The following is a 27809-nucleotide window of genomic DNA, read 5'->3' on the forward strand; positions in this document are numbered from 1 at the left end:
CTTTAGCTTTATTAGTCATTAATCATATTATATTCAAGCGGCATGTTGCTGCCATTGGAGGTAGTCTTGCTCTTTATTTGAATATTATGCCTTATTTTATGGACACAAGAATCCAAAAGAATTAAGAAAAATAGTGTTTCCTGCACCATAGGGAACTGAGTTTGCTCTTTGTACTAACAGTGCATGGAGCAGAAGAAAAGGCGGCTCTTGCATGTTACCATGTAAGCAGAAGTTGAACACCTGTACTCTTCCCAGGGAACCTGTCTATGGTAATCTCAGGAGGCAAGGATCCAATCTACAAGGCTACTCACTCCACCTCAGAACTAAGTGATGGATTTATGAGAAGGTCATTAACAGCTTGCCGTTTTATTATTATTTTAGTAATAGACATTATTATCTAGATTCGTTCTGAGTAATATAGTACATACATGTTCAAAACACACATGAACAACCATTTCAAATAAAACAGCTATCACTTCCTCCTACCATGCATTCTCCTTCCCTCAGTCTCACGTCCACCAATTATTTCCTCCCACCTTTTGCCAGAGCATCACCTTTCTTATGCTCCTTAAATGTCTTCCACAGGGTGTGAACAAGGACACTGAAATAGTTTCATCAGAACATTCACACTATATAGAAATATGCCCATATTCTGAGTGGGCATTTCCATTTCCATTCTGGCAAAGACTAGTCAGCCCTGATTAGAGTCTCTTCCCCGAACCCATCTCTTTAGTAAACACACTAGGTCAAAAATCCTTGTGGATGAAGAGACTGCTTCAGGATGACACACAGCTACGAGGGGGAGATCTTCTCAATATGCACTATGGGGCAGGATGAAGAATGTCAGGGCAGACCCCTTGGGCTTTGGAGAAGGGGCATGAACAAGGGGCTTTGTAAAGGACTCTCCTAACTGCAGTGCTCATGTGCATCTCCCTCTGTTCTCTTTAGTTCCTAGCTCGCAGCCTGTGGTGACCTAAGAGCCTTCCTTCATAATGATGCCTGAGCTGACAGTCATCCTTACCTGCTCTGAGTCTGGGACATGTCATGACTGGGAATGTTCCAAGATGGTTCCAGAGGAAACCTGGCCAACCTCCTCTACAACTCATTCTCACAGGCAGAGCTTGCCCTCACCATCTCTAGGGCACGGTCCAAGGACAAGGCTGAGTACTTCTGTATAGTCTGATATAATGCACCTGCTTCACAGCGACACCTTGAAAAGGATGCTGCATTAAAAATTTCAACATGATCATGAACAAAGAGAAAAATCCTCCCATCTTGGGCAAGGGCTGAGACCCAATTAAAACCCAATCTTCTGTTCACTCAGCCAGTGATTGCCCTAAGTATAACATTCTTGGAACAAAATCTGTTTTCCAGAGCATTGTGGATGCTGCCTCACTGTTTCACTAGCATTCAATATAACACAGGAGAGGTGTGAAGATGGTCTGATTTTCATTCTTTTGGGTCATAGGACTTTTGTTGTGAGAAGTTATGGAATTCTTTAGAACAAATTTAATTAATCTGAGTTCGAGCACTAGATATATATACACACATCAGGAGAAATTTTTCTGCTGGTACCAGTAATATGCTTTGGGTGCCACAGGTCAAGTGGTGTGACCATCTTCCATCTAGGGAGGGTGTTCTGGCCTTTTCTAGCGATATGCCCATGGGCCTCTGAAGACATCTCATGAAGAGGAGTCTAGTAACCACCCGCCGTCTGGTAGCCAACGATTGGTGCAGGGACACATAATCCTTGTTCCCTCACCTGAAAGTGGAACACACCCCATGGTACACCTTACCCTCCAGAGTTCCCTACAGGATCAGGCAGAGACCAGACTTTACCTTTCTAACTTGCCCACCCTGCTCCCCTCTCTCCCTTCCTGTCTTAAGAACACTCCTGAGTAAATCACAAGGGCTCCCACTCCTCTTTCAGACTCTGCTTCCAAGGAACCCAAATGAGACTTTACGTAGGGTAGAGTGAAGAGTAAGTCCCCTGCCCAGGTATTGCATATCAAAGACCATCACATATAGCAACTCTTGTACATCTTTCCAGAAGCAGCTGGGCATATATTACTGCTCCATTCTTTATAAGGCTGCAGATTATTCCACAGGAACATTTTAATCAACTGGACCCTAATGCTAATTCTGATCTTACAAATAACACTATGATGATACTCAGACTATGTATGATCATACAATACATTTCTAGAAGCAGAACTGTTGGGTCAAAGGAATACGTGTCTGTAATGTCCATCTATCATTGTCAGATTCCCTTCCACAGAGATTGTGCCAATTTATAATGCCAGCAAAAAATATATGATCTTTGCCAACCTTAGGTGAAAAATGCTATTTTGATACAGTTTTGCCTTATATTTTTCCTATTATGCTTGGGGTTGAGCATCTTTTCAAATGTTTCTGTGTTCTTGATATTTCAGATGTTGGTACCTTTTCTTAAGGGGCCAGATGGTAAATATTTTAGGGTTTGTTGGGCCCAAAATCAAATTTGAAGATATTACATAAGTACTTGTAAAACCATTTAAAATGTAACTCTTTGTAAGTATTAAAATTTCTGAAGTCAAAAGCCATACAAAAATATGTGAGATGCCAAGTTTGTCCCACTGGATGTGGTTTAATGATCCCTGTTTTGTATGGTTATCTGAAGTTTGAAAGCTCCACAAGTATATGTTCTGGTACAGGTGTCTTTATTAGGAAGGGCATATTTTACCTCATATCATAGCTGGAAGTCTTTGTTTGGATAAGGGAATACTTTTACAATTTATTTGATTGGATCTCAGGTTTGTCCAAGATAGTACTTACGTTCCATTTTCATAACTTTTTTTCTATCCTTTTGCTCTGAGTTTTGGGAATATTCAGTATCAGAAATAGGCTCCCCCTGGATAGAAAATTGGAGGGAGGGAGAGGGGCAAATGGGCAAGGCAAGTTTGTGCCAAACTCTGGAGTCACCCAGTGCAGGCTCAGAACTTTCCCTGAAAAAGAGAGTCATAAAATCAGGATCATAATGGAGGCAGAAACCAAATTAGATCATTGAAGTTTCATGGAATTAAAAAAAATGAAATGTAAGTATTAAATGCATTGGATATTTATATAAACAACAAAGATTTTAAAACTTGGAATTTAACAACAGATAAAGAAAAAACCTTGATATCATAAACCCTAAAGACCCCCCAAACAAGTTGCCAGTACACTAGCTTACTAGTGGAAATGTGCTTAGTTTCAAATGATTGTTTTCCATAAATGCAGAACCTTTCCTTTTCTCTTAGGTATAAGGAAACATCTTATGGACCATCCTTCTCTCCTAGTGTCAAGAATACCTCCACCCTGCAAGAGAACTTGAAAGTTCAGTGGGAAACATTTGCACTTTTTGGTAATGATTGGCAGATTTCTTTATTGAACATCAAAATGTGAATGCACAATTGCCAAAATTGGAATTGATAGTTCATGTGTATACAAGAGATTAATTTTTTTGACTACATCATTTCTGACTATGATTTACCTTAGCTAATTGGAAGATATGCTGTTTTTAAAACACTTCAAATTTCATATTCTTGTTTTATTTTCTGCATCAACTATGGTTCTTTTCCAAACACTGCTAAAGACATTCCATGGCTATTGATTATTAAATTCAATTTTATGTGTCTATAATTGGTTAATTTAAATTACTTCAATAATGGACAAAGTTATTTCCACATATCTAATTCATGAAAGTTGTTAATCCTCATATACTCTATCTCTTTCAATCACAGCAGATAAAATGGGAGCTTTGAATTTGCTGATCATCCAGATGATGACAGGAGAGAGAAGGAGGAACTCTCCAAAGCTATTATTTTAAAAGCCTATTCAGTTCTAAGACAGTTTCTGCCCTGTTCTGACAAGTCAGCAGAATCATGACTCTGTGAGAAATTCTGAGTAGAGCATTACAGGGAATACCTTTTGCTGTATCAACGAATTTATATTAACATATTAATATTTATTTATTTGTTATTTTTTAATTTTTAAATAAATATTTTTTAAGGTTTATTTTTTATTTTGGAGACAGAGAGAGAGAGAGAGAGAAAGACAGACAAACCGCGAGCAGGGGAGGGGCAGAGAGAGAGGGAGACACAGAATCGAAAACAGGCTCCAGGCTCTGAGCTGTCAGCACAGAGCCTGATGCAGGGCTCAACTCACTAACTGTGAGATCATGGCTTGAGCCAAAGTCAGACACTTAACCAGCTGAGCCACCCAATCACCCCTATTTGTTATTTTTTTAACCCAACCACTAAAGGTCTACAGAAAATTGTGCTATGGAAAAATAGCAAATGAATAAAGATTTACTCAAGAAAATCTGCTAAATCTTAGTAAGAGCAGCAAGAACCCATTTTTTTTGACTCACTACCTCCCTCTCCAGTCCCCCAAAAGGTCCACTCAGGCTGGTTGTGGCCACAAATATGGGGCTCCCTCTTTATTCAACTCCTGGTCAAGGGCTATAGTATTTCTCCCTGCAGAGGCAGGCCATTAGTACTTCTCATTCTTACAGGTGCATGTTGCAGAGACTAAATTCCAGATGAGACAATACGCTTCCTCCACCCAGCCCCCACTCATAACATAGGTACTCTACTTTAGATCCAGCAGGCTGAGAGTACTGGGGTCCCAGCCACCCTCACCCCAGTTGACTCATAAGGAGAGATAAACAGAGAAGACTTCAGGATGCTGCACCCACCTAGAGTCCTCCTTGTAAAGAGGGGGAAGGTCACTGAGATATGTGGGTAACTCATTTCTCCCATTCCACCCATGGAGAAGAGATTTTGCCTATGGAAAGGTAGGCCATAAGAACAGTGACATCCAAAACTCTCACCAAGGGAACAGACTTTATTTGGAACAGATTGTGAGAAAGATTAAACCTAAGGATGTTCTCAGAAACCATAAAAATTTTGGTGGTAAACAACTTGGAGGTAGGCATGAGAGCAACTGGCTAAACCATAGGCCAGTTAGTTTACCAGAGAGAACCAGAGAAAGAGAAAACTAAGAAAATCCCTCTTGGGGTCAGAGTAAATCTCAAAAGCAGGCCTCAAAACTATCATTGCATTGGGGCTTGAATATAATTGGATCGGAATGTGGAGAAACTTATGCTCAGGGCATTGTCAAAAACGACAGAGCATTCAGCTGGCAATTAGTGAAACCTAACTTCTGAGTGTGATGCCAACAGAGGAGGACAACAGAGATAACAGAAGAAAAGACAGTTAAAAAGAGCTCTGTTATCCCAGGGTGACCGTGCATATCCAAGTTCGTGTATCAGAGGAGCACAATGAGAGGTTTCATGCTGAAGGGAAAACAGACTTCAGTAAAACATTCCAGACAAATCACAAAACTAATAAATAAGGAAGCAACAACAAGCCCTTGAAGGGGATAAGGGGATGGGATCCCAGAGTTGCTACAAAATATCATCTCAAATTACACAACAATCAATAAAAATTGATGAGACATACAATGAAACAGGAAAGTGTTACCATACAAGGGGGAAAAGTGGAAACAGCAGGAACTACCCACAAGAGGGCCAGGATATTGGATTTAGCAGGAAAAAAAAAACCCTTTAAAGTAACTATTATAAATGTTTCTTTTATTTTTTTTTATTACATTTATTTTATTAATTTTTGAGAGACAGTGAGACAGAGCACGAGCAGTGGAGGGGAAGAGAGAGAAGACACAGAATCCGAAGCAGGGTCCAGGCTCCAGGCAAACTTTCAGCACAAAGCTCCATGCGGGGCTCGAACCCACGAACCGTGAGATCATGACCTGAGCTGAAGTCGGACACTTAACTGACTGAGCCACCCAGGTGCCCCTATAAATATGTTTAAAGAGCCAGAGGGAGCCATGCTTAAAGGAGTAAAAAAATTATGATGACTTGGTCTTATCAAATAGAGAATTTCAGTAGAGGGAAAAAATATGAGAAGCAATCAAGTGGAAATTCTGAACTTGAAAAGAACAATAACTGCAATGAAAAAATCACAAAAGGGGATGAAAGGTAGATTGCAACTAGCAGAAGAAAACTACAACAAACTTAAAAAAAATATTGATGGAGAAAGTTTGCCATCCCAATATATGAGAGGGGAAAGAATGAAGCAAAATGAATGAAACCTCAGAGACAAGTGGGACACCATTAAGCATACCAGCATGAGTATAATGGAATTGCCAGAAAGAAAGGAAGGAAGGAAGGAAGGAAGGAAGAAAGAAAGAAAAGAAAGAAGAAATTTTTTAAATATTCAAAAAATTAGTTGAAAACATCTATATTTGATGAACATTAATATACGTCCAAGAAGCTTGGCAAACTGCAAAGAGATCCACATAGTGGAGAACAAAAAGAAAATCTTGAAAGCAACAAGATGAAACTGACTCATCATGTATAAGGAAACCCCAGTATATTAATATATGACTTCTCATCAGAAACAGTGGAGGTCAGAAGGCAGTGGAATGATATATTAAAAGTGTTGACAGAAAAAAAATTGTCATTCAAGATTCTTATATCCAGGAAAATTCAAATAAAGATGAAATAAAGGTATTCTCAGGTAAAAATTAGAGTCTATTGCTACCAGACCCACCATCCAAAGAAATATTAAATAAAGTTCTTCAAGTTCAAAGCAAGTGACCCTCAAGAGTAATCAAATTTATAACAACAAACTAATGACAACAATGAAAGAGTACCAATACGTGTAATTATATACACTAGCCCCCGTTACCTATGGTTTTGCTTTTTATGGTTTTAGTTATCCACAGTCAACTGCAGTCTAGAGACAGATGATCCTCTTTCTGATGTATTGGCAGGTCAATAGTAGCCCAACATCACATTATAAAGCCTACATCATTCACCTCACTTCATCTCATCATATAGGCATTTTATCATCTCACATAATCACAAGAAGAGTGAGTACATTATAATAAGATGTTTTTGAGAGAGACCACATTCACATACCTTTCATTACAGTACACTATTATAATTGTTCTATTTTGTTATTAGGTATTATTGTTAATTCCTTATTATGCCTAATTTATAAGTTAAACTTTATCATAGATAGGTATTTATAGGAAAAATTATATATAGGGCTCAGAACTATCTGTAGTTTCAGACATCCTCTAGTGGTCTTGGAACACAACCTCTGCAGGTAAGGGGGGACTACTGTAATTATAAAAGATAGTGTAAGTGCATATTTTTTCATTTTTCTTCTGTAAACTGATTTAAAAAGCAATTGTACAGAACAGTATAGATAAATTTTATTTGACAATAACCGCACAAAGAGGTGAGCAAGGGAAAAGCTATACTATAGTAAGATAATGACATTGGATGGTAACTCCAAATGGAAAGGACAAATGAAGAGAACCATGGATGGTAAAAATGAAGGTACCTATAACAAAGTCAATAGATACTTGCTCTCTTTTATCTCTCGGCTTCTTTAAAAGACATAAAATTATAACTATGAAAACATTGGGTTGTTAAGTTTGTAACATATATAGACATAATACCTACAATAATAATAGAATCTCAAGAGGAAGATGGGGGAAAAAAAAGAAGTGGGATGGAAGTATACAGAAATAATGTTTCTATACCTCACTAGAATTAAGTTTGTATAAATCCGATGTGGATATGGTTATGTTAAGGAACATATGGTAAGCTCCAAAGGAACTACTAAGAAAAACTAACAAATATAGCGAAAACAATCATTAAAAAGTTTAAATGACACTAGAAAATATTGACATAATGCAAAAGAAAGCAGTAAAGGAAGAAGACAAGAACATAAAAACCATGCAACATATAAAATCAAAAGTAAAATGGCAGATGTAAATTCAGATACAGCCATAAGAACATTAATGTGAACGAAGTAAGCAAACCAATTAAAAGGCAGAGATTGTCAACTGAATCACAAGTATACATCGCTATGACCATATATCCTCATAAATCCCTTTCTCCCACCCATGGTGAATCTTTGCTTCCTGCTCCTTATCCCTCCCTGGAGTCCTGAAGACTAGGTGAGATGCTTTTGCCAAATATTCTCATAAGACTCTGTATTTCCCCTTTTGCAGTGTTCTCATTATTGCCTATTGTTACTGTTAGACTCAGTTCTGTGAGACAGAGTTTGTACAGTTTCCGACAAACTAGTAATTCTGAATATACACAGTCATGCTGCTAACTTGCACTGGAAACTACAGAATGTTCTTATGACACAGGACAAGACCCTTGGAGACCGCTTGTACCATTTCCATCAAGATCCCAGGAGGAGCCTTAGGTTATAGGATAGAATCTTTGCTGTCTGGGGGACTTGAGGCAGGCCCCTGGGGAGGAGAATCAGACATTGTAGAGAGGGAAAGCACATGGCAGGAGGACCCTCCCAAGGTGCTTTTATAATAGACTAAAGCAACTGGAAGGAGCCCAGCCATGCTTCTGCTGCTGCCCTGAGAGCAGAGTTCTGATGGGTGAGTATACTGGTTTTCTAGGGCTGGGATAGCAGCACCACAAACTGGGGAGAGGGGCAGTGCTGATAATAGAAATGTAGTGTCTCACAGTTCTGGAGGTCAGCAGTCTGAGATCAAAGTGCCAGCAGGGATGATGTTGTTTTGTAGGCTGTAAAGGAGAATCTCATGCATGCCTCTCTTCCAGCTCCTGGTGGTTTTCTGGCAATCTTTGGCATTCCTTGGCTTGTAGATTCTGCCTCTATCTTCATGTGGTGTTCTCCCTTGTCAGAATCTGTCCCCAAATTTCCCCTTTTTATAAAGACACCAGTCAAATTGGATTAGGGACCCACCCTGCCCAAGTGCAACCTCATCTTAATTTACCTAATTGTATTTTCAATGATCTTATACTGAAATAAAACCACATTGATAGATACTCAGGATTAAGATCTAAACATATAAATTGGGGGCTAGAGGACATAATTCAACCCACAAGTGCCTTAAGCAAAAAGCTACTATTTTTGTAATGTCTCATTGAGGTGGGGCATGTAAACTCTCACCAAGGGTCTAGCATCTATTGAGGGCTCAGAAGTAGTCATTTTGAGGCTAAAGTCTGGGATTGTGATGCCTCCTGCTTTGGTCTTCTTCTTCAAAATTACTTTGGCTATTCGGGGCCTTTTGTGGTTCCATATGAATTTTAGGATTGCTTGTTCTAGTTTCGAGAAGAATGCTGGTGCAATTTTGATTGGGATTGCATTGAATATGTAAATAGCTTTGGGTAGTATTGACATTTTGACAATATTTATTCTTCCAATCCATGAGCAGAGAATGTCTTTCCATTTCTTTATATCTTCTTCAATTATCTTCATAAGCTTTCTATAGTTTTCAGCATACAGATCTTTTACATCTTTGGTTAGATTTATTCCTAGGTATTTTATGCTTCTTGGTACAATTGTGAATGGGATCAGTTTCTTTATTTGTCTTTCTGTTGCTTCATTGTTAGTGTATAAGAATGCAACTGATTTCTGTACATTGATTTTGTATCCTGCAACTTTGCTGAATTCATGTGTCAGTTCTAGCAGACTTTTGGTGGAGTCTATCGGATTTTCCATGTATAGTATCATGTCATCTGCAAAAAGTGAAAGCTCTACTACAAAGCTGTAATCATCAAGACAGCATGGTATTGGCACAAAAACAGACACATAGACCAATGGAATAGAATAGAAACCCCAGAACTAGACCCACAAACGTATGGCCAACTCATCTTTGACAAAGCAGGAAAGAACATCCAATGGAAAAAAGACAGTCTCTTTAACAAATGGTGCTGGGAGAACTGGACAGCAACATGCAGAAGGATGAAACTAGACCACTTTCTCACACCATTCACAAAAATAAACTCAAAATGGATAAAGGACCTGAATGTGAGACAGGAAACCATCAAAACCTTAGAGGAGAAAGCAGGAAAAGACCTCTCTGACCTCAGCAGTAGCAATCTCTTACTCGACACATCCCCAAAGGCAAGGGAATTAAAAGCAAAAATGAATTACTGGGACCTTATGAAGATAAAAAGCTTCTGCACAGCAAAGGAAACAGCCAACAAAACTAAAAGGCAACCAACAGAATGGGAAAACATATTTGCAAATGACATATCGGACAAAGGGCTAGTATCCAAAATCTATAAAGAGCTCACCAAACTCCACACCTGAAAAACAAATAACCCAGTGAAGAAATGGGCAGAAAACATGAATAGACACTTCTCTAAAGAAGACATCCGGATGGCCAACAGGCACATGAAAAGATGCTCAACGTCGCTCCTTATCAGGGAAATACAAATCAAAACCACACTCAGATATCACCTCACGCCAGTCAGAGTGGCCAAAATGAAGAAATCAGGAGACTATAGATGCTGGAGAGGAAGTGGAGAAACGGGAACCCTCTTGCACTGTTGGTGGGAATGCAAATTGGTGCAGCCACTCTGGAAAACAGTGTGGAGGTTCCTCAGAAAATTAAAAATAGACCTACCCTATGACCCAGCAATAGCACTGCTAGGAATTTACCCAAGGGATACAGGAGAACTGATGCATAGGGGCACTTGTACCCCAATGTTTATAGCAGCACTCTCAACAATAGCCAAATTATGGAAAGAGCCTAAATGTCCATCAACTGATGAATGGATAAAGAAATTGTGGTTTATATACACAATGGAGTACTATGTGGCAATGAGAAACAATGAAATATGGCCCTTTGTAGCAACATGGATGGAATTGGAGAGTGTGATGCTAAGTGAAATAAGCCATACAGAGAAAGACAGATACCATATGTTTTCACTCTTATGTGGATCCTGAGAAACTTAACAGAAACCCATGGGGGAGGTGAAGGAAAAAAAAAAAGAGGTTAGAGTGCGAGACAGCCAAAGCATAAGAGACTCTTAAAAAGTGAGAACAAACTGAGGGTTGATGGGGGGTGGGAGGGAGGGGAGGATGGGTGATGGGTATTGAGGAGGGCACCTTTTGGGATGAGCACTGGGTGTTGTATGGAAGCCAATTTGACAATAAATTTCATATATTGAAAAATAAATAAATAAATAAATAAATAATAAAAACATTTTTGTCAAGATGCAAAAAAAAAAAAAGAAAAGTAGTCATTTTGTTGAACTAGTAATACATGTAGGATGACATTCATCCTGGGGGCACCAGAGGGCACTGTGGGTCTTGGTTTGGGACCCCAATAAGTCCAAATCCACTGGGCTGTGCTCAAGTGCAAAGGGTGTGACTGATGCTTCCTTTGAAGATACTTGTGTAAAATCAACTCTCCACTCTTGAAAACAACACCTTCCTCTTCTTCTGAACTCAGGAAATTACAGGCATAATGTCTTTAAGCTCAGGGCTCAGACAACAGCTTAGGCAGACACATTGAAGAATGGAGAATAGATTTGCATTTGATGCTCCTCCTTCCTTGAACTCCATAAATGGTTGCACTCCATTTATGAACTCCATGATGGTTGCAGAGCTGGGGTCCATAAAGAGGATAATATGGGAGCTTGGAGAGTTCAGTCCCAGTGGGGCAGCCTCAGAGCAGAGCTCATTGAAGCCACTCCATACCAGGGACTGAGATCCCATTTGCCTCCTGCCCTTCATTTTCCCAATAGGTCAGGGTTCCAACCCCCTGACGTTTCTTTGCAAGGACAATCCCCAGGGACCTCTGTCCTGTGTCTATTACACTCAGCTCATTCTCACATTTTGTGTTTCCTGATTTCTGTGCTCTGTCTGTGCTAACTCAGCCTCCATCAACATTTGCCTCCCCTGGAGCCTCAGTCAAGCTCAACCGCACCCTGAACAATGAGCACAGCAAATACATACTTGAATGGTATAAACAGAGACCAGAGAGGTCCCCTCAGGATGTGATGGAGGTTAAGGGTGATGGAAGCCACAACAAGGGGGATGGAATCCCCAGTCCCTTCTAAGGTTCAAGCTCTGGGATTGACCTCTTACTCCAACATCCAGTCTGAGGATCAGGATGAGTATTACTGTGGTGACAGCCATACAATCGATGGCCAATATGGTTATGACACAGTGACACAGACAAAGGGGAAATGAGGAGAAGACCTCCCACCATCTCTCTCTTCTTCCCCATGGGGACACAGGGGGTGCTGCTGCCTGCTCCTCTCCAGGGCGTTGGGATCTTTGACTCTTCTTACAAATCCTGTCATTCCAAACTTCTATCCCAAGACACCACTATGGAGATGTAGACATACTTCATAATTTAGGTAATTATGACAACACAACATTCTCTTTCCTCCATCATAATTCTGGAAAAGACCTGACCAGCTCAGGCAGTAAAAGGATTCTGAAATAGTAGCTGGGCTGAAATGACATCAAGAGCCATCAGACCCTGTCCATACTGGGTATCTGTTCAGGGGATGGACACAGATCACAGGGTTCTGGAGTTAACCAAGGAGGTTGGTTCAGTGAATATCTTCACCACAATTTCATCATGGAGTATAATGGGACTACTGCCATATTGAATATTCAAAAGGAAACATTTGGTACCAAGTGGAGGCAGTACAGACAGCCTTGAACTCATGATGGTTGCAGAGCTGGGGTCCAGTAGAAAAACAGTGTGCATGTTAGGATATCTGTGGTAGGACCACCATGGAACATGGCTTGGGATTCTCCATCTGTAGTCAATTCTCAGCTTTGGTGCCAAGAATGAATCCACCTCCTGCTTGCAGGACTTTTCTAGGGTCTGTCCAGGACCACCTCTACTGGGACAATAGCAGGGCATGGTGAAGGGGGAACACTAAAGTGGTAAATATATTGACTCCTCTTAATCTCAGCCCTGTGAGTAATCCACCTCAAGTGCATTTGGTGAGAGGTGGGCAAACTTACCAGACATATTGATTTCCTCCATGGTTTTTCTGGCATCTGGGAAACAAGCATCTTTCACACACACTCACACTTTTGTGTTAAAATTGAGTTAACACTGTGTTAACATCCATGGGCACTGACCTGAGCAGGGTTGGGAGGGATTTTGATGCTGGATCTCAGAAAGTCAGGTTGGGTCCCCCTAGTCATGGAAAATCCAGGAACTGCCCACAGCATGGACAACTCGCAAGTGAGTAGGAGGAAAAAAGGTGGCTTTTCTGGAGAGGGAGTGGGCAAAGGTGCAAGAGGAGCAAGAGAAGAGGTCAACATCAAGTCTCGGTCTTGCAGTGAATTCTTTTAGCATTTGGATGGCTGCAGTCACAGGGGATCACAGGGCCATGCTACTCACTTATGTAGAGGGTTGTTCTCTACCAAGAGTTTGCAGTCATTTTGTTCCAGAACGGCCTCACATAGGTCCCTCTAGTAGGGATTTCCTTCCACTACTTACATTTGAGGAAAAGCAGTAGAGAGGATGGTAGAGAAATAATATCCAAACTTGTAGTGTGAATCATACCACCTCCAAGCCCTCCTGGGGAATTCTGGTATTTATAACTTGGAAGAAATGACCCAGTAGCCTTAAGTGGACAGACAGAAGGACACACCGTGAAGTACAGACAGTGAATGGAAAAGGGAGGCAGATGAAGAGCATTCCCTGTCATGCTTAGATGGTACCCAACCAATGGGAGAGTGACAACTACAAATCATCCATTAAAAGGGGTTAAAGAATTCCATGAGTAGCCATTTTTATTTGTCAAGTTTATAGCAGGATCCGGGTCTCAGTAAGAGACACTGGTCAGCTCTTGTCATGTGAAAATGAGTAATGACCAGTGTGAAAAATGATATCACTTCTTGGATTGTTCCTCATCAGTGGTTTTTGCCTTCACCAATTGCTAGGAGATCCTGAGACCAGGAATGAAAATATATGTCAAAAGTTCTTGTGTAGCTTGTGGCCTTTTAGAGTCCTCCAGAAAGGAAGTCCTTTAGTACCATTGTCTCATTTGGGGAATCTCTTGGGCCTGGTAAGTTATTTACAATTTAACTCAGGGAGCATCTGAAACAAGTCACAAGATTGAGCCAGGAGGAAAAATGTAGGTGGTAAGACAGGGGTGGCAAGGCATGCTGAGCCAAGAGTGAGAGTGTGTTCAAAGAAGTCTCCTTTCCCCACTCCCCCCTACTCATTCTGCATCACCCTCCCTTCTTCCTTTCCACCCCTCACCAGCTCCCCATTCTCACTAGTTATCAAAAGTTCTCACTCTCAATCTCTTTCTCTGGAGATGTCTGAAGTACTCCCCATTAGTCATGTTCTACTTAATTCTTCTAACATCCCATTGTATCCTATGCTGTGTGTTCCTTTTTCATATGCTCTTTCCAAAATTTTTTTCCTGTCCTAGAGTGGGTGTTTGTGTGTGTGTCTGGCTGTCTTGCTGACTTTGTTCTATAATGGTCACAACACCAAAAATAATGATATTGAGTCTGTGATTGTACTAGTTGTCCCGTGTGACAACCAGAATCCCTGACCTTTACCTACAGGATTGAAGCTTTCATTTCCCAGAGGTGGGGCATGTTGGCAACTGCAGCTCCAGGACCTACTTGTGCCGAAGAGAGCTGGCACTCCAGCGACATGCCCCCTTCCTGATGGCAGCCTGCATCTGGTGACCTCCGCATGTAGGTGGGATGACAGTTGGATGCTTCACCCTATTCTGTAGGACAATGAAGAACACACCCTGTATCAGAGTTCACACAATTTCAACTGCAGGCCAGGCTGTGACAATCTCCCAGGCCAATGTCCTTCCCTGCTCATACCTGTTTCTTCATCTTTTCCTTTACTCTGGGTTGTATTCTCAGGTTTGTCTAGACCTCCTACACTAATCTCTAAGTGAGAGTTTGCTCCTGGGAATCTTTGCCTACCACAGCTTTTTGTTTTCTTTCCTTTCTTTTCCTTTCCTTTCTTTTTTCTCCCCTTTTTAAAATGAGTTGCAATTTACATACACTAAAAACTATCCTTTTAGTGAATATTTCAGTTCTCTGAGTTTTGACAACCTGCACACAGAGGTGTAAGCACTTCCACTATAGCAGTATATGACAGGTCACTCAATTACCCATAAATTCCCAATGCCCCTTTGCAATAGACTCTCCCTCTAGTCACAAACCCTGGCAACTCCTGGTCTGTTGTCTGTCCCTACAGTTTGCACTTTGCAAGTACATCATATAAATGAGATCATACATGGGTAGCCTTTTGGTTCTGACTTCTTTCACTAAGCATAATGCATTTGAGATCCATCTATGTTTTTGTAAGTATTAATAGTTCATTTCATTTTAATTGCTGAGTAGAAGTCTATTGTGTGGATGAACCAGTTTGTTTATCCACTCCCCAGTTAAGGTATATTTGGGTTATTTCCAGTTTCAACTCTATGACAATTTCAAATAAAACATTTAAAACATTTTTTAGTTATTTTGTGGATGTTAAGTTTTCATTTCATTAGGGTAAATACCTAGAAATGGAATTAATGGGTCATATGATAGATACATATTTAACACTCTATGAAACTGTTAAACTAGTTTCCAATGTGAATGCTTGATTTTTCATTTTCTATTTTTTAATGTTAATTTATTTATTTTGAGAGAGAGAGAGCACACAGGGAGTTTCAGAGAGAGGGAAAGAGATCCCAAGCAGGCTCTGCCCTCAGCTTGGAGTCCAATGTGAGGCTCAATCTCATGACCTCGAGATCATGACCTGGGCTGATACTAAAGAGTCTGATACTTAACTGACTGAGGCTCCCCTGCATTTTCATTATCACCAGGCATTGATGGGATTTCAAGTTGCTCCATATCCCTTTAGCACTGAAGACCATCAGTTTGTTTTTATACAGTCATTCTAGTATGTCTGGACTGATGTCTCAGTATGTTTTTAAGTTTCATTTTCTTGGTAACTTATGACACTGAATATCTTTTCAGCATCTTTTTATCTTGTTGTTGAACTGGTTGATTAAATAGTCACCCTTTTTTAACATTCAGATTTCCCCAGGTTTTCTTGTATTCATATGTACTTCAGTGTCTATGTGTGTCTGTCTATTTAGGTCTATGTGATTTAGACCCATGTGTAGCTTTGTATATCCATTAGAGCAGTCAAGATACAAAAGAGCTCCATCACCACAAGGATCCCTTATATTTCCTTTATCACAACATCCATCTTTCCCCACTCAAGTTCCCTTTTCTGCTTCTACCCATGCCATCCAATAATTCATTTCCACTTCTAAAATATTGTGTGTTCAGAAGTGATATTGAAAAAGAAACAAAGGGGGTGGGGAATCTCACATTACTTAGCTTTGAGGATTGCCATTTTCATTCTTCATAATTCCCTGCAAATTCATCAAAATTGTTGTGTGCATTAAGAGTTCCTTCCTTTTCATTGTTGAGTAGTATTCCATGGTTTCAGTGTACCAAAGTCTGTTTCATCAACTACCCATGGGAAAACATCTGGATTGTTCTCAGTTGGGGCTATTATAGATAATGGTGCTGTGAAATTATGTGCACAGGTTTTTCTGTGAACATAAGTTTTCATTTCTCTGAAATAGATGCACAAGAGTATAGTTGCTGGGTTGCATGGTAAGTGCGAGTTTAGTTTTTTAAGAAGCTGTCAAACTCTTTTCCAGAGTGACTGCACCATTTCACATTCCTATCAGCAATGCATGAGTGATGCAATTCCTTCACATCCTTGCCAGCATTTGGGGTTGTCACAATATTTTATCTTAGCCATTCTGATAGGTATGTAGTGATACCTTATTGTGGTTTTAGTTTGCATGACTCTCATGGCTAATGATGAACATCTTTCCCTGTGCTACTTCAATCTCTGTATTGTCTTTGATGAAATGCTTACTCTTTTGCCCATTTCTTAAATGGTTTCTTTTTAATATTTAGTCTTGATAGTTCTTTGTATACTCTATACACTAGTTGTTGGATGTATTTTGCAAATGTTTTCTATTACTTGTTTATTTCCTCCTCTTTAGAAACTTTTGCAAAGCAGAAGATTTTAATTTTGATGAGGTTCAATTTATTAAACTTTCATTTTACTAAACATTTCATCAAAAAATTCTTGCCTAGCCCTGAATCCTGGTGATTTTCTCCTATGTATTTTTCTAACACATAAAACACAGACAAACAAAGAGAAAATGGCCTCAACACTGCATGAACAACTCACTGTGTCAAATGATCGAATTCTGGCCTCTCACACAACAGTATGACCAATGTCTCTACAAACTCTGGTTTCATGAACTCCCAGCCCTACCCCATGGATCTCATCACTACAGTGGATGACTGAGGTGTTCCTGACAAGCCCAGAGAGGAAGCCCCAGACAAAGACTGAATGTGTGTGCATGTCTTGGAGGGAGGGGGTCAGTGTTTTCCCCTCAACCTTAGAGAGAGTTCTGGAGATCTTGAGTACAGGCTTTGGTTTTAGGGCCCAAGTAAATTAAGTAACAGCTATTCTCTGTTTAGCAGGGAGCCATTCAAAAAGGCCACAAAGAAGGAAGTAGATTTGCATGAGGACATCCCCTTTATGAGGTTAAGAGAAGCTCTGATGCCCCATTCCCAGTTGTGGGTTCAGAAGCAGAGCCTGGGGCATCTCCACCATGGCCTGGACTCCTCTCCTGCTCCCCCTCCTTATTCTCTGCACAGGTGCCTCTCCCCATAGCTCAGCCCCCAAGAGATACCAAGGATCAGCCTGACTTTGACCTTCTGCTCAGAACAGAGGACACTGCAGAGTACGTACTCTCTGAAAATAAGACTCTCATTCTCAGATGCACTCTCCTCTCTTTCAGGTTCTGTGGCAGCTTCTGAACTGACTCAGCCACCTGCGGTGTCTGTGGCCTTGGGACAGACAGCCAGGATTACATGCGAGGCAGGCAGCTTCGAAAGCAGTATTATTAACTGGTATCAGCAGAAACCAGACCAAGCCCCCGTGCTGGTCATTTATGAGGATAGTGAGCAGCCCACAGGGATTCCTAACAGATTCTCTGGCACCAGCTCGGGGGATGCAGCCACTCTGACCATCACCGGGGCCCAGGCTGAGGATGAGGCTGACTATTACTGTCAGTCCTATGATAACAGTGGTGATGCTCACAGTGACACAGGCAGATGGGGAAGTGAGACACAAACCCCTTTCCCATCTATGTCACACTCTCCTCCAGCCCCAGCAGGACTGTGCACAAAGCAATCGGTAGGTCTGGCCCAGGTCCCCAGATCTGAGGTCTGGAGTCTGTCCCCTTACTCTTCACCTACCAGGCAGGCTCTGCACAGTGTGGATCAGCAGGGGATTCATAAACAGTTATTAGAACAACATTTCCTCCGTTACTGTGGGTGAATGAATGCCTGCGTGTTGAGGAGCAGACATGGAAGACATTTCTCAAAGACAAACTTCTTTAAAACTCCCGTAATGAAATGTTCTGAAATTTAAAAATACACTGGATAGATTGACAGCAGATTGGATGCTGTAAAAGAAGAGAAGGGTGAATTTGATGTCACGCAATTAAAACTATTCAAAATGAAACACAGAAGCAAACACCTAAGAAAAAAAGTGAATATAAGCTCAGTGCCTGTAGGACAACTTCAGGGCACCCAGAGAGTGTGCAGGATAGAAACAGAGGGAGAGAAGAGAAGGAACTGATGGTTCATAAAACATAGGTGAGGAAATAATCTATAAAAAGGCTTCAAATTTGGTGAAATCCATAAACCAATATATCCAAGAGTCTAAAGGAAGCTTGGGCACAGGGGACATGAAAGACAGCACAGAACACGTCATGAGGGAATTGCTAGAAACGAGTGATGCCGACACTCTCACAGCCGGAGAGGAGATGTGTTCCCTACAGAGGAACCAATTTCATGGTGGAAGCACATTTCTCATTACAGCCATGTAAGCAAGAGAACAGGAAGCAATGTCTTCACAATCCTCATAGAAAATGCCTGTAAAATTTGGCCTTTACCCAGGGGAAATCTCATTGAAAAGGGAAGACACACTAATCCTTTCTCAGACCGCAAGCCTCTCAGAACACCCACAGACCCTCGGCACAAGCAACAGTAAAGGACGCCCCTCAGACAGAAGGAAAGGGTGACAGAGGGAGAGGGGAATACACACAAAGATAGAAAAAGCATCAGGTATCATAACTCCATGGGTAAATACAAAAATAAGTTTAGTGGTTCATATTTATAAAAGATAGTCAAGTGTTTAAAGAAAAACTATAGTAGTGTATGTGATATATGATGGATGTACAAAAAAACGCACACATGAAATTGTAAGGGAGATGAGACCGTGTTATGACATCCTTATCCTACAGTGTGAATGATTCCATGGCCTGGGACATACTTTGATAGTTAGGAGCTGAGGACTATATACCCAAAATAAACCATTAAAATAATACTATGTTAACAACAAAGGGTTATAGCTAATGAGGCGTGTTACATAGCACAGTCCAGAGACTACAGATCCAATAGAACATGTGTGTCGTATATGGGTCTGTGCATATTTATCTGTGATGCCGAGACAGAGATAATGGGAGAGAGAGACAATGACGTTGAGAAATGTCTCACACAGCCATGGGGTGGTAGGTGTGGAAGCTGCAGGAAGGACAGAAGGCTGGATTTAAGCTAGGATGATGTTGCAGACTTTAACCCAAATCTAGTCTGAATGACAGAAATACTAAGAGGAGACAGAGAAGAAAATTAAAGGAACCAAATCAAACTACTAGAGATGAAACCCACAGGTCTCAGATTACAAACACAAGAACTGAGATTAGCAGCAGACACAACGTGCAGACACGTGATTGAACATGAACGCAGCATGGACACTGCAAAAGAAAGGCACAAAATGACTTTAAAGTGATTAGAGCACCACTGAGTGTAGGAAAGTTCAGCAATGGATACACATGTGATTGTGTCCCCAGGGAGTGAAGGAGGGGAGGTGGAAAAGAATATTCATGAAAATTCAAAACCTATGGATTCCAAATTCTTGAGAAACCCAAGCACAAGCAATGGGGGTAAAAACTACACACAACACCCATCAATATCCAATTGTTTAAGGCAGAGAAAAAGAGTTTTAAAAGAGGGCAGAGAGGAAAGTTACTTGGTTCAGGGGAATACAGATAAGGATTCCAACAGATTTCTCATTAGTGGAGATGCACGAGAGAGGGCAGTGGATTAACATCTTTACAAAAACGAAAAAGAAAAACCTTAATTCTTTATCCACAAAGAAGAAGAATAATTTCATCAGGGAAATTATCCTTCCCTGAGGAAGGATATTATAAATTTTTTCAGATATACCAAAGTGACAGAATTGATCATCAGCAGACCCTCAATACAAGAAATAATACTGGGCTTCCCTCCCATAGGAGAAATGGATTCCAGAGAGAATCTGAATCTACAAAATGAATGTAAGAGTCAGAAGTGATAACTACAGAGGTAAACATTAAGAATATTTTTATTATTTACCTCTCTTTGAAAAAGAAATCACCATCTAAAGCAAATCTAATAACTGCAGATGTTGGAATTTACACTGTAGCTAACAGTGAGGTGATGACACTCATACCGCAGGGCTGAGGAGAGCGAGCTGGAAGTGTGCTCTAAGGATGTGATCCTCTCTGTCACGAGGTTTAATATCATCTGAATGCAGACAGTCAGGGGTCACAGATAATAAGCCTAAAAAGAGAAATGAAATGGACCATAAAAAATGTTCCATTATTCAAGAACAAGAGATAAATGTAAAAGGAGAACAGAGTAAACATGGAGCATAGAGAAACCAAACAGCAGGATGCAATAAACAAAGTATGTTGCTACCCAGAGCCAGGAAATGGTCCAAGCATGACAACTGAAAGATGATTTTGTCAAACTGACTTTAACAACATCACACAGATAACAACCTACAGTAAATAAAATGACGCTAAGTACAAGTTCAGGACGATATTCCCACCTGATCCTTTTCCACAAGTTGAGATATAAAAAATTCACAGAACAGACAGAGAATCAAGGAAGATGAACTCTTACAAATGGTTATGATGGAATATTTCATATAATGTGTATTTTAAAGAACACAACAATGGAAACAAATGATCACAGTGCACATTTCATGAGAAAAGATACAGAAATGCCCTCATGTCCCCCTCACTGTGCTGCAGTTTTTGATATTCAAACACAGAGTGACATGAGCTCCCCTAAGAGATCCAAGAGGTGAGCACAGCTCCACGTGAACCAGATCCATGAAGCCCATCCAGGAGCACTGATATTCTCTCCACCAGCCTGAGAAAGAGCATTTTCATGGGGACCAGTGAAGGCATGAGGGAGACATTGAGTGGCAAGTCTCAGAGTGGGCTCAGGAGATAGAAGTCTGGGGTCCCCACCATGGCCTGGAACTTCCTGCTCTCCCTCCTCACTCCCTGCCCAGGTGCTCCCTCCAGGCCCTACCCACAGGTTCAGTCCCCACAGGACCCTGAGCATGACCCTGACCTTGAGGTCAGTCTAGAGGGTACTGCAGGGGGTGGGACCCAGGGAATGAGCCCTATGGTCTCCTCAACCTGAAGGCCTTGTGTCCCCTGCAAGACTCAAGTGCCCCATTTTAGAGTGGCCATGAGACCTCTGTCACTTTCCCGAGCCTGGAGGACAGAGAAAACCAAACAATAATACAGACCTAGGCCAGGTCCCTACACAGTCAACAGCCTCCACCAGCCCCACAGATTCTCCAGGTCTAACCTGAGACACAATCCTGCTGACTGTCCCTATGTGCAGGCTGAGGAGGCTCCTTTATAGGCCAGAACAGGATGGGGTTGCAGTGAGTCCAGTGACAGAAGCCCCACTACCCAGCTTGGCCTCACCCTCCCTCCTTCATGCCCTGGACAACTCTGCTCCAAAGGGCCCAGAGTCTGAATCCAGTACACCTGGGCTGCACTCCTGGATCACACTGTTTTCCTCTGTATTCTGGGAAACTAGTCTCTCTGGACCTTAACTTCACATTCCATGTAATGGGGAAGATTATATTGACGTCAGAATCACATTGCTTTCAAATTGAATGAGAAAAAATATTGACAGAGTCTAATTATTGAAAGAGAAACTGCAGGGTCTCAGTCAATGGGTGCTGGTCCGGTATTCTGACAGATTTGTCCATCCTCTGCAGAAATCCAAGGAAAAGGGCTCAGCAAAACTGTGACATTTATGATGTGAAATTGCATATCCAGCTCCGAATTCCCAATTCCCTGTGTCATTCGGGTCACCAACTAGGCTAGTGTAGAAAAACTCCTGCCCCAAACTACAAGTGATAAGGGCTGTAATAACAATGGCAGTAGGAGAGATGATAGTAATAATCCTAATGAAGACTTAGGTGCACACGTGAACTTTAGTGCTAGAAGCATCACCTGTTCCACTATGACTGACCCAACTGCACTCATTGGGATACAGGACACATCAGACTTGATTCCTAAATGGAGAGAAATGGGTAGTAATAGTATGTCACAAAGGTTTCCTGGACTGTGACCCTTTCCAAATGCACTAAAATTTACTCGCACTAACCCTGTTGTAACAAGACAAAGGGCCAGGCTAGGGCACTTCACCCTTGGACACGTACAGGAATCACACCTGTCCTGCCTCCTGCACCGTGTATTTGACCTGTGTGTGCTGGGATGGGGAGAGCAGGGGGGCAGCTGCCTGGGGGAGGCTGGGCTCCCTGGTCCATACCCTTTCTCAGGTGACAGGTGCTTTGGGGTGACCTGACCTGCAGGAGGGAAGCTCCTGGTCTGAGTCCTCCTCCACCAGCAGGGGGCAGCAGAGCTGCAGCAGGAGCAGCAGGACAGAGGCTGGGGCTGTCCAGGTGGAGCCTCACAGGGACACCAGGCCTGGGGGGTGTCTGTCCAGGGTTCAGTCATCAGAAGAAAGTGGGGATGATCCAACCTATCTTCTCAGGCTGCAGGGACCATGTTCTGAGGGTCAGACACACAGTGTCATCCAGGACACCGACAGGATTTCTGACACAGTGATTACCTCAACTGGGAAATTCCAGTCACCTCACTGTCCAGCAGAAGTCCCAGGAGTTGACCCTTCTGTGATGGGCACATCTGGAGCTATCCTGACAACTCACCGTCTGCCTCTCCTTCCCCATCTACAGGTGCACTCGGGTCGAGGGCTGAAGCATCAGCATCCTTGCTCAGGAGTATCTCAGGGGCAGGAGGTGGGCCAATCAGAGCCTCCAGTCACCGAAGGGAGGGTCTGCAGCCACCTTGTGAGACTGTCTCCAGTGTGAAGTGGATTCTGCCAGCCTCAGACCACAGCTCTGGCCCCTGGGATGTCAGTGTTCCGGAACAGGATCCAGCTCCCTGCAGTGACCACAGACTATCTCGTCCCCACAGCTCACAATGTGACCAAAGACATGACTCTGGTGACCCTCACAGAGACACAGTGCTTGAAGAGGTTTCTTCAGTCAGAGATGGTGTCTGACACCTTCCACGTGTTTATAGGAAACATGGGTGAAAAAAAAAAAACAGGAATCAAAGTGTTGACATGCCAGTTGCTGGTCTGTTGTGGGATGGGGATGTCAGAGATGAAATAACCACATGTAAATTCACTAGAAGTCATGATGAATCTCCAACAGCAGGTGTTTATATAACAAGTAACTCCCACATGCAACATGATGAAAAAACATCAGAAGGAGAGTTTCTCATTCTAATGACATGACAAAGGTGGAACCAGAGTGCATCTAGGGAAGGCAGAGTAGACATGAAGCAAGAGGGGTCATCCAGGAGGCCACGGGGCCACCTCTCCTTGAATCAGGTTTCGTTTGTGTCTCTCCAAGGGCCCAGCCCAGCCCCATGGCCAGGCTCCTGAAAGGCCTCCAGTGGGCTGACTCAGTCGCCCTTATTGTCAGAGGCCCTGGGGTCAGATGGCCATGACCACCTCTCAGGGAGACAACATAGAAACCTTTGGTGTGCAGTGATAGCAGCAGAAGCTAGGACAGACTCCTGTGCTGGTCATATATGACAATAGCAAGCCTCCCTCAGGGATTCCTGACTGGTTCTTGGGCTCAAACTTCAAAGATATGGCCACCCTAAACACCAGCAGGATCAGAGCCAAGGATGAGGCTGACTCCCACTGTCAGGTGTGAGACACTGGTATTAATGCTCACAGTGACAGAGTCAGACAGGGAAATGAGACACAAATCCCTTCCCCCTCTGTGTCACACTCTCCTTCAGCCCCAGGAGGACTTTGGACAAAGCATGAACAGTTCTGGCCCAGCCGCCCAGATCTGCAATTCCCAGACCTCACTCCCAAACCAGCCCTCCAGGCTGGCTCTGCACCCTGTGGATCAGGAGTGCCATACACAGGAGGCAGGATGAGGCTGTCATGTTCTAGGCTATGGTATTTGTTGTGGATGGAAGACCTGCTGAAAGGGCAGACAGAGAGACATCCATGGTGGCATAAGAAGCTCAAAGTGACAAGTGGAAGTCTCAGCTTTCAGTTGAATAGAATCATTGCAGTGTCTCTGGGTAGAAACATTTATCCATTAAAACTAATACCTCTAGCGCAGCAGAGTGTAGGGTCGTGGTGACAGGGAGTTATAATTTGGTAGCAGGTCACCAAGAATATGTGTGAGTGGAGACATTCCCAATTCCAATTCTTAAATCCTGGACCCATGAATGTTAGCTATGGGAGAAACAGCACCACATATTGGATACAGATTTAGTACAAATATCACCTTCCGGACAATGTTACCCAAGCCAAACAAGGTACTGCCATGTGGTTGGCACAGTGAGTGAGTCTTCAAGAGGCCATTAGTCTATTCATCAAGCCAACTGTCTCAGAATGTTGGGGAAGATGGTTGAGCCAATGAATTCCATGGGCATGGGCACGTTGCAGCCCTTCTTTTGATATAAAATGAGAGCTTTGGACAGAAGTCACAGTGAAATACTAGAACAGTGGGGGAGGCATTCTTCAAGTCCAAGGGTAATATTTTCGGTAGAAGCATTGCAGTCAAAGAAAGGAAGTCCCTATCTAGAGGAGAGGTCTATTCCAACAAAAGAGCTATCCCTTCCATGATGGAATAATAAGTCTAATGTAATGAATCTGCCAGCAGGCTCTAGGCTGATTTCCAAGGAAATGGTCTCACACTGGGAACTCAGGGTTGGTCTCTGCTGTTTGCATACTGGTCCTGAGAAGTGGCCATAGCCAGGTCAGCTTTAATGAGTGAAATCCACATGAATAACCACCCAACTTCCAACACGGGCACTTTGCTATGGAGTCCACTGAACAAGTTCAGGAGTAGATGGAGAAGAAAGGTGACCACTTTCCCCATACGTGTCACATTACCCAACTGATTATTCACATTGATTCATTTTGAGGACACACTATGGTAGGCATTTTCATGAGACACAATTAGCGTCCAGCTTTGTGTTCACTGGGAGTGTTCACCTCACATATTTCTTCCTCAAACATCTTTCACCAGTTTTCTTACTGTGTTTCTTTCAAGTCTCTGAACATACAGCCAAATATTGAGTGAGAGCCGATAGGTTAGTATAAAGCCACCTCTGACCTTCTCTCTGTCCAGACAAATGAACCAACTACTCGGCTCAAATGTTACATTTGAGAATTTTCCCCACCCATGTTGTGCAGGAAGGTCCCACATTAGGGCTGCAGTGTTAACTCTCAAAGTTGGCTGCATACCATACAGGAACCTCTGTAAGCCAGCCCTATGGTTTTTTCTCTGTATCAGCTGGTCATAGGATTGTCCCCACTGGGCCACAGACGTGCGAGACAGAGAAAAGACAATACAGCTGGGATTGGGGTCATGGGCATCTGGCCTCTTCCTCATGCAACTCACCTGTGCCTTCATGACCTGGTGAAGCCTAACCTCAAATTTACCTCTTCTGTTTAATGATGGAGAGCTGCTGTGAATGCCCAAATCCATGCATGGTTAGTCAGGTAACACCCGATTCATGTAGGCAGCTCAGGTCACATGTAACTTTAGTGCTTTATAAGGGGCATACATTCCCTGTTATGTTCAATAGCAAGCCAAAGTATTTGCCAAATGAAGCTCTCTGCTTATACAGATGTAAAAAAAAAAAAATGGTGTGCTATGCATCTATTCTTGTGATAGGAACACATCGTTAACTGACACCAATGTCCTTGGCCAAATGAGTCTGAACACTAATTTGGTCCTGCTGTTCATTACAGTGACCACATCCACTTCCTCATTGTTGATAAAATGGGACTGCAGGCCTCATACCAATGCAAGGATCCCATCAACTACAACTTAGGTACCCAATCCAGAGATCAGAATCTCTACAGAATATATGTGTACATATGGCAAATATGCATACACATACACACACACACACAATCTACCAACATACACACACAGACCCAATTAGTATATATATGCATACATATTCACAAATATATTCTTACATGTTGTGTATAAATATATAATATAAAGCATGTGTGGCAGGAATTTGATGTCATGCAGAACATACACACATATCAGTGAGCCACAGATAAGACACAGGGATGGTCAGTTACAAAAGGGCTCCTGCTTCCCTTTCAGGTTTCAGGGAAATTCCACAGGGATTCCTCTTGTGATTCACCTTTCCTAGAAACATACAACAATGAGAATTCTGAACATCAGTCCTGCCCTTCAAATTTTTAACTTGTAAAAAAAAATATCACTTTGGAACTCAAACCATTTTGAATCACAGACACCTAAGGTCCTCACTGTCCCTGCATCTTCAGACAAACCAGACTTTTCTCCACAGCAACTGACCCCAAACACACTCCTTAGTTCTTGTTCCTTCTTCCCATCCTGACAGCAGCTCCAAGGTCACCTCTGCCAGAGAGGCCTCCTCCAGCCTCTCACCACACAGCACCTGCCTCTCATCTTGTCCGAATTCAGTTCATTATCTGCACACCATGCAACACTGTATATTTTCTCATATCACTTTATTTATTAATTGATTTTTGTGGTAATTTTTATCCTAATTTGTCAGGAAGTTTTTAATGTAACACATGCACATCTCAATCAGAGGCATGAACACTCAGGTGTTTAATTTTCTCCCGCAGAAGTAAGGCTGAAGTCAGATTGTATTTCTCCTGGTAGGCAACAATTCTGTGAGCTCCCACATCTGCTCACTTTCTGTCCCACCATCACTACTACGGAGGCTTTGCTTTTCACTGCTGTCACACCCAAGTACAAGGAAAGAGCACTGCATAAATCTACTCTGTTTCTTCCCTCACAAGAGTAAAAGTCCCCCAAAAGATCCCCAGACAAATGACACATTCAAGGGGTCAGTTCTTGGCCACAGGGCCAATCTTGACATCTCAAGAGAGACTTGACAATAGCAATAGTGTGGTTTCTAAATGAATATGGAAGACGAGATACAAGTAGGAGAGGTTGGAGACTGTCTCCTGTACCAACAAAGCAAGACTTCCACTCTGCTGCAGCAGTCCTAAGATGGAAACTCTGACCCAGGGCCCGTGTCCTGTTCACACTGATTTCCCAGGATGGAATGTGTCCCAGACTAAGCGGATCTGAATTAGTGTTTGTTGGACGAGTGTTTTCCTCTGTCTTGGGAGCAGTAGCCGTCATCACACTATTGGCGACACCAGCAGCCAGTGCCAGTTAGAGGCAGTCCCTGGCTTCTGTGTAGCTTTGTGTCACGCCGCAGAACCACTCCCACGGCCACCCGCCTCCCCAGAGACAGGAGCAGTGATACCGCAGATGGGCCCTGCCTCCTCCTCCTCCTCACATGAGCCTCTTCCTACTTGCATGGATAACCTGACCTCCTCCTGCCTGGTCTTGAGGCTGACAGAGGCCCCGCAGAGAAGAGGAATTCCTTCCCTGGGGTCAGCAGTCCACGGATCAGGGAATCAGGATCTGAGCACTGGGTTCTGAATCTCCACCCAGACAAAGGATTTCACTGGGCCTCGGGC

The 27809-nt window shown here is 42.4% G+C and overlaps 1 protein-coding gene and 1 gene segment (V, D, J or C); both read left to right on the plus strand.

The window, feature by feature from the left end:
• The window catches only part of LOC125914000 (immunoglobulin lambda-1 light chain-like), a 243178-nt gene that overhangs the window by 39049 nt on the left and 176320 nt on the right, over nucleotides 1-27809 (plus strand). The window lies entirely within an intron of this gene.
• On the plus strand, nucleotides 17430-19055 carry LOC125914002 (immunoglobulin lambda variable 3-25-like). The segment is given in 2 exon segments: nucleotides 17430-17534; nucleotides 17678-19055. Coding segments are annotated over 2 exon segments (588 nt in total).

The sequence above is a fragment of the Panthera uncia genome (genome assembly GCF_023721935.1).
Source record: "Panthera uncia isolate 11264 chromosome D3 unlocalized genomic scaffold, Puncia_PCG_1.0 HiC_scaffold_8, whole genome shotgun sequence".
NCBI classification, from domain to species: Eukaryota; Metazoa; Chordata; class Mammalia; order Carnivora; family Felidae; genus Panthera; species Panthera uncia.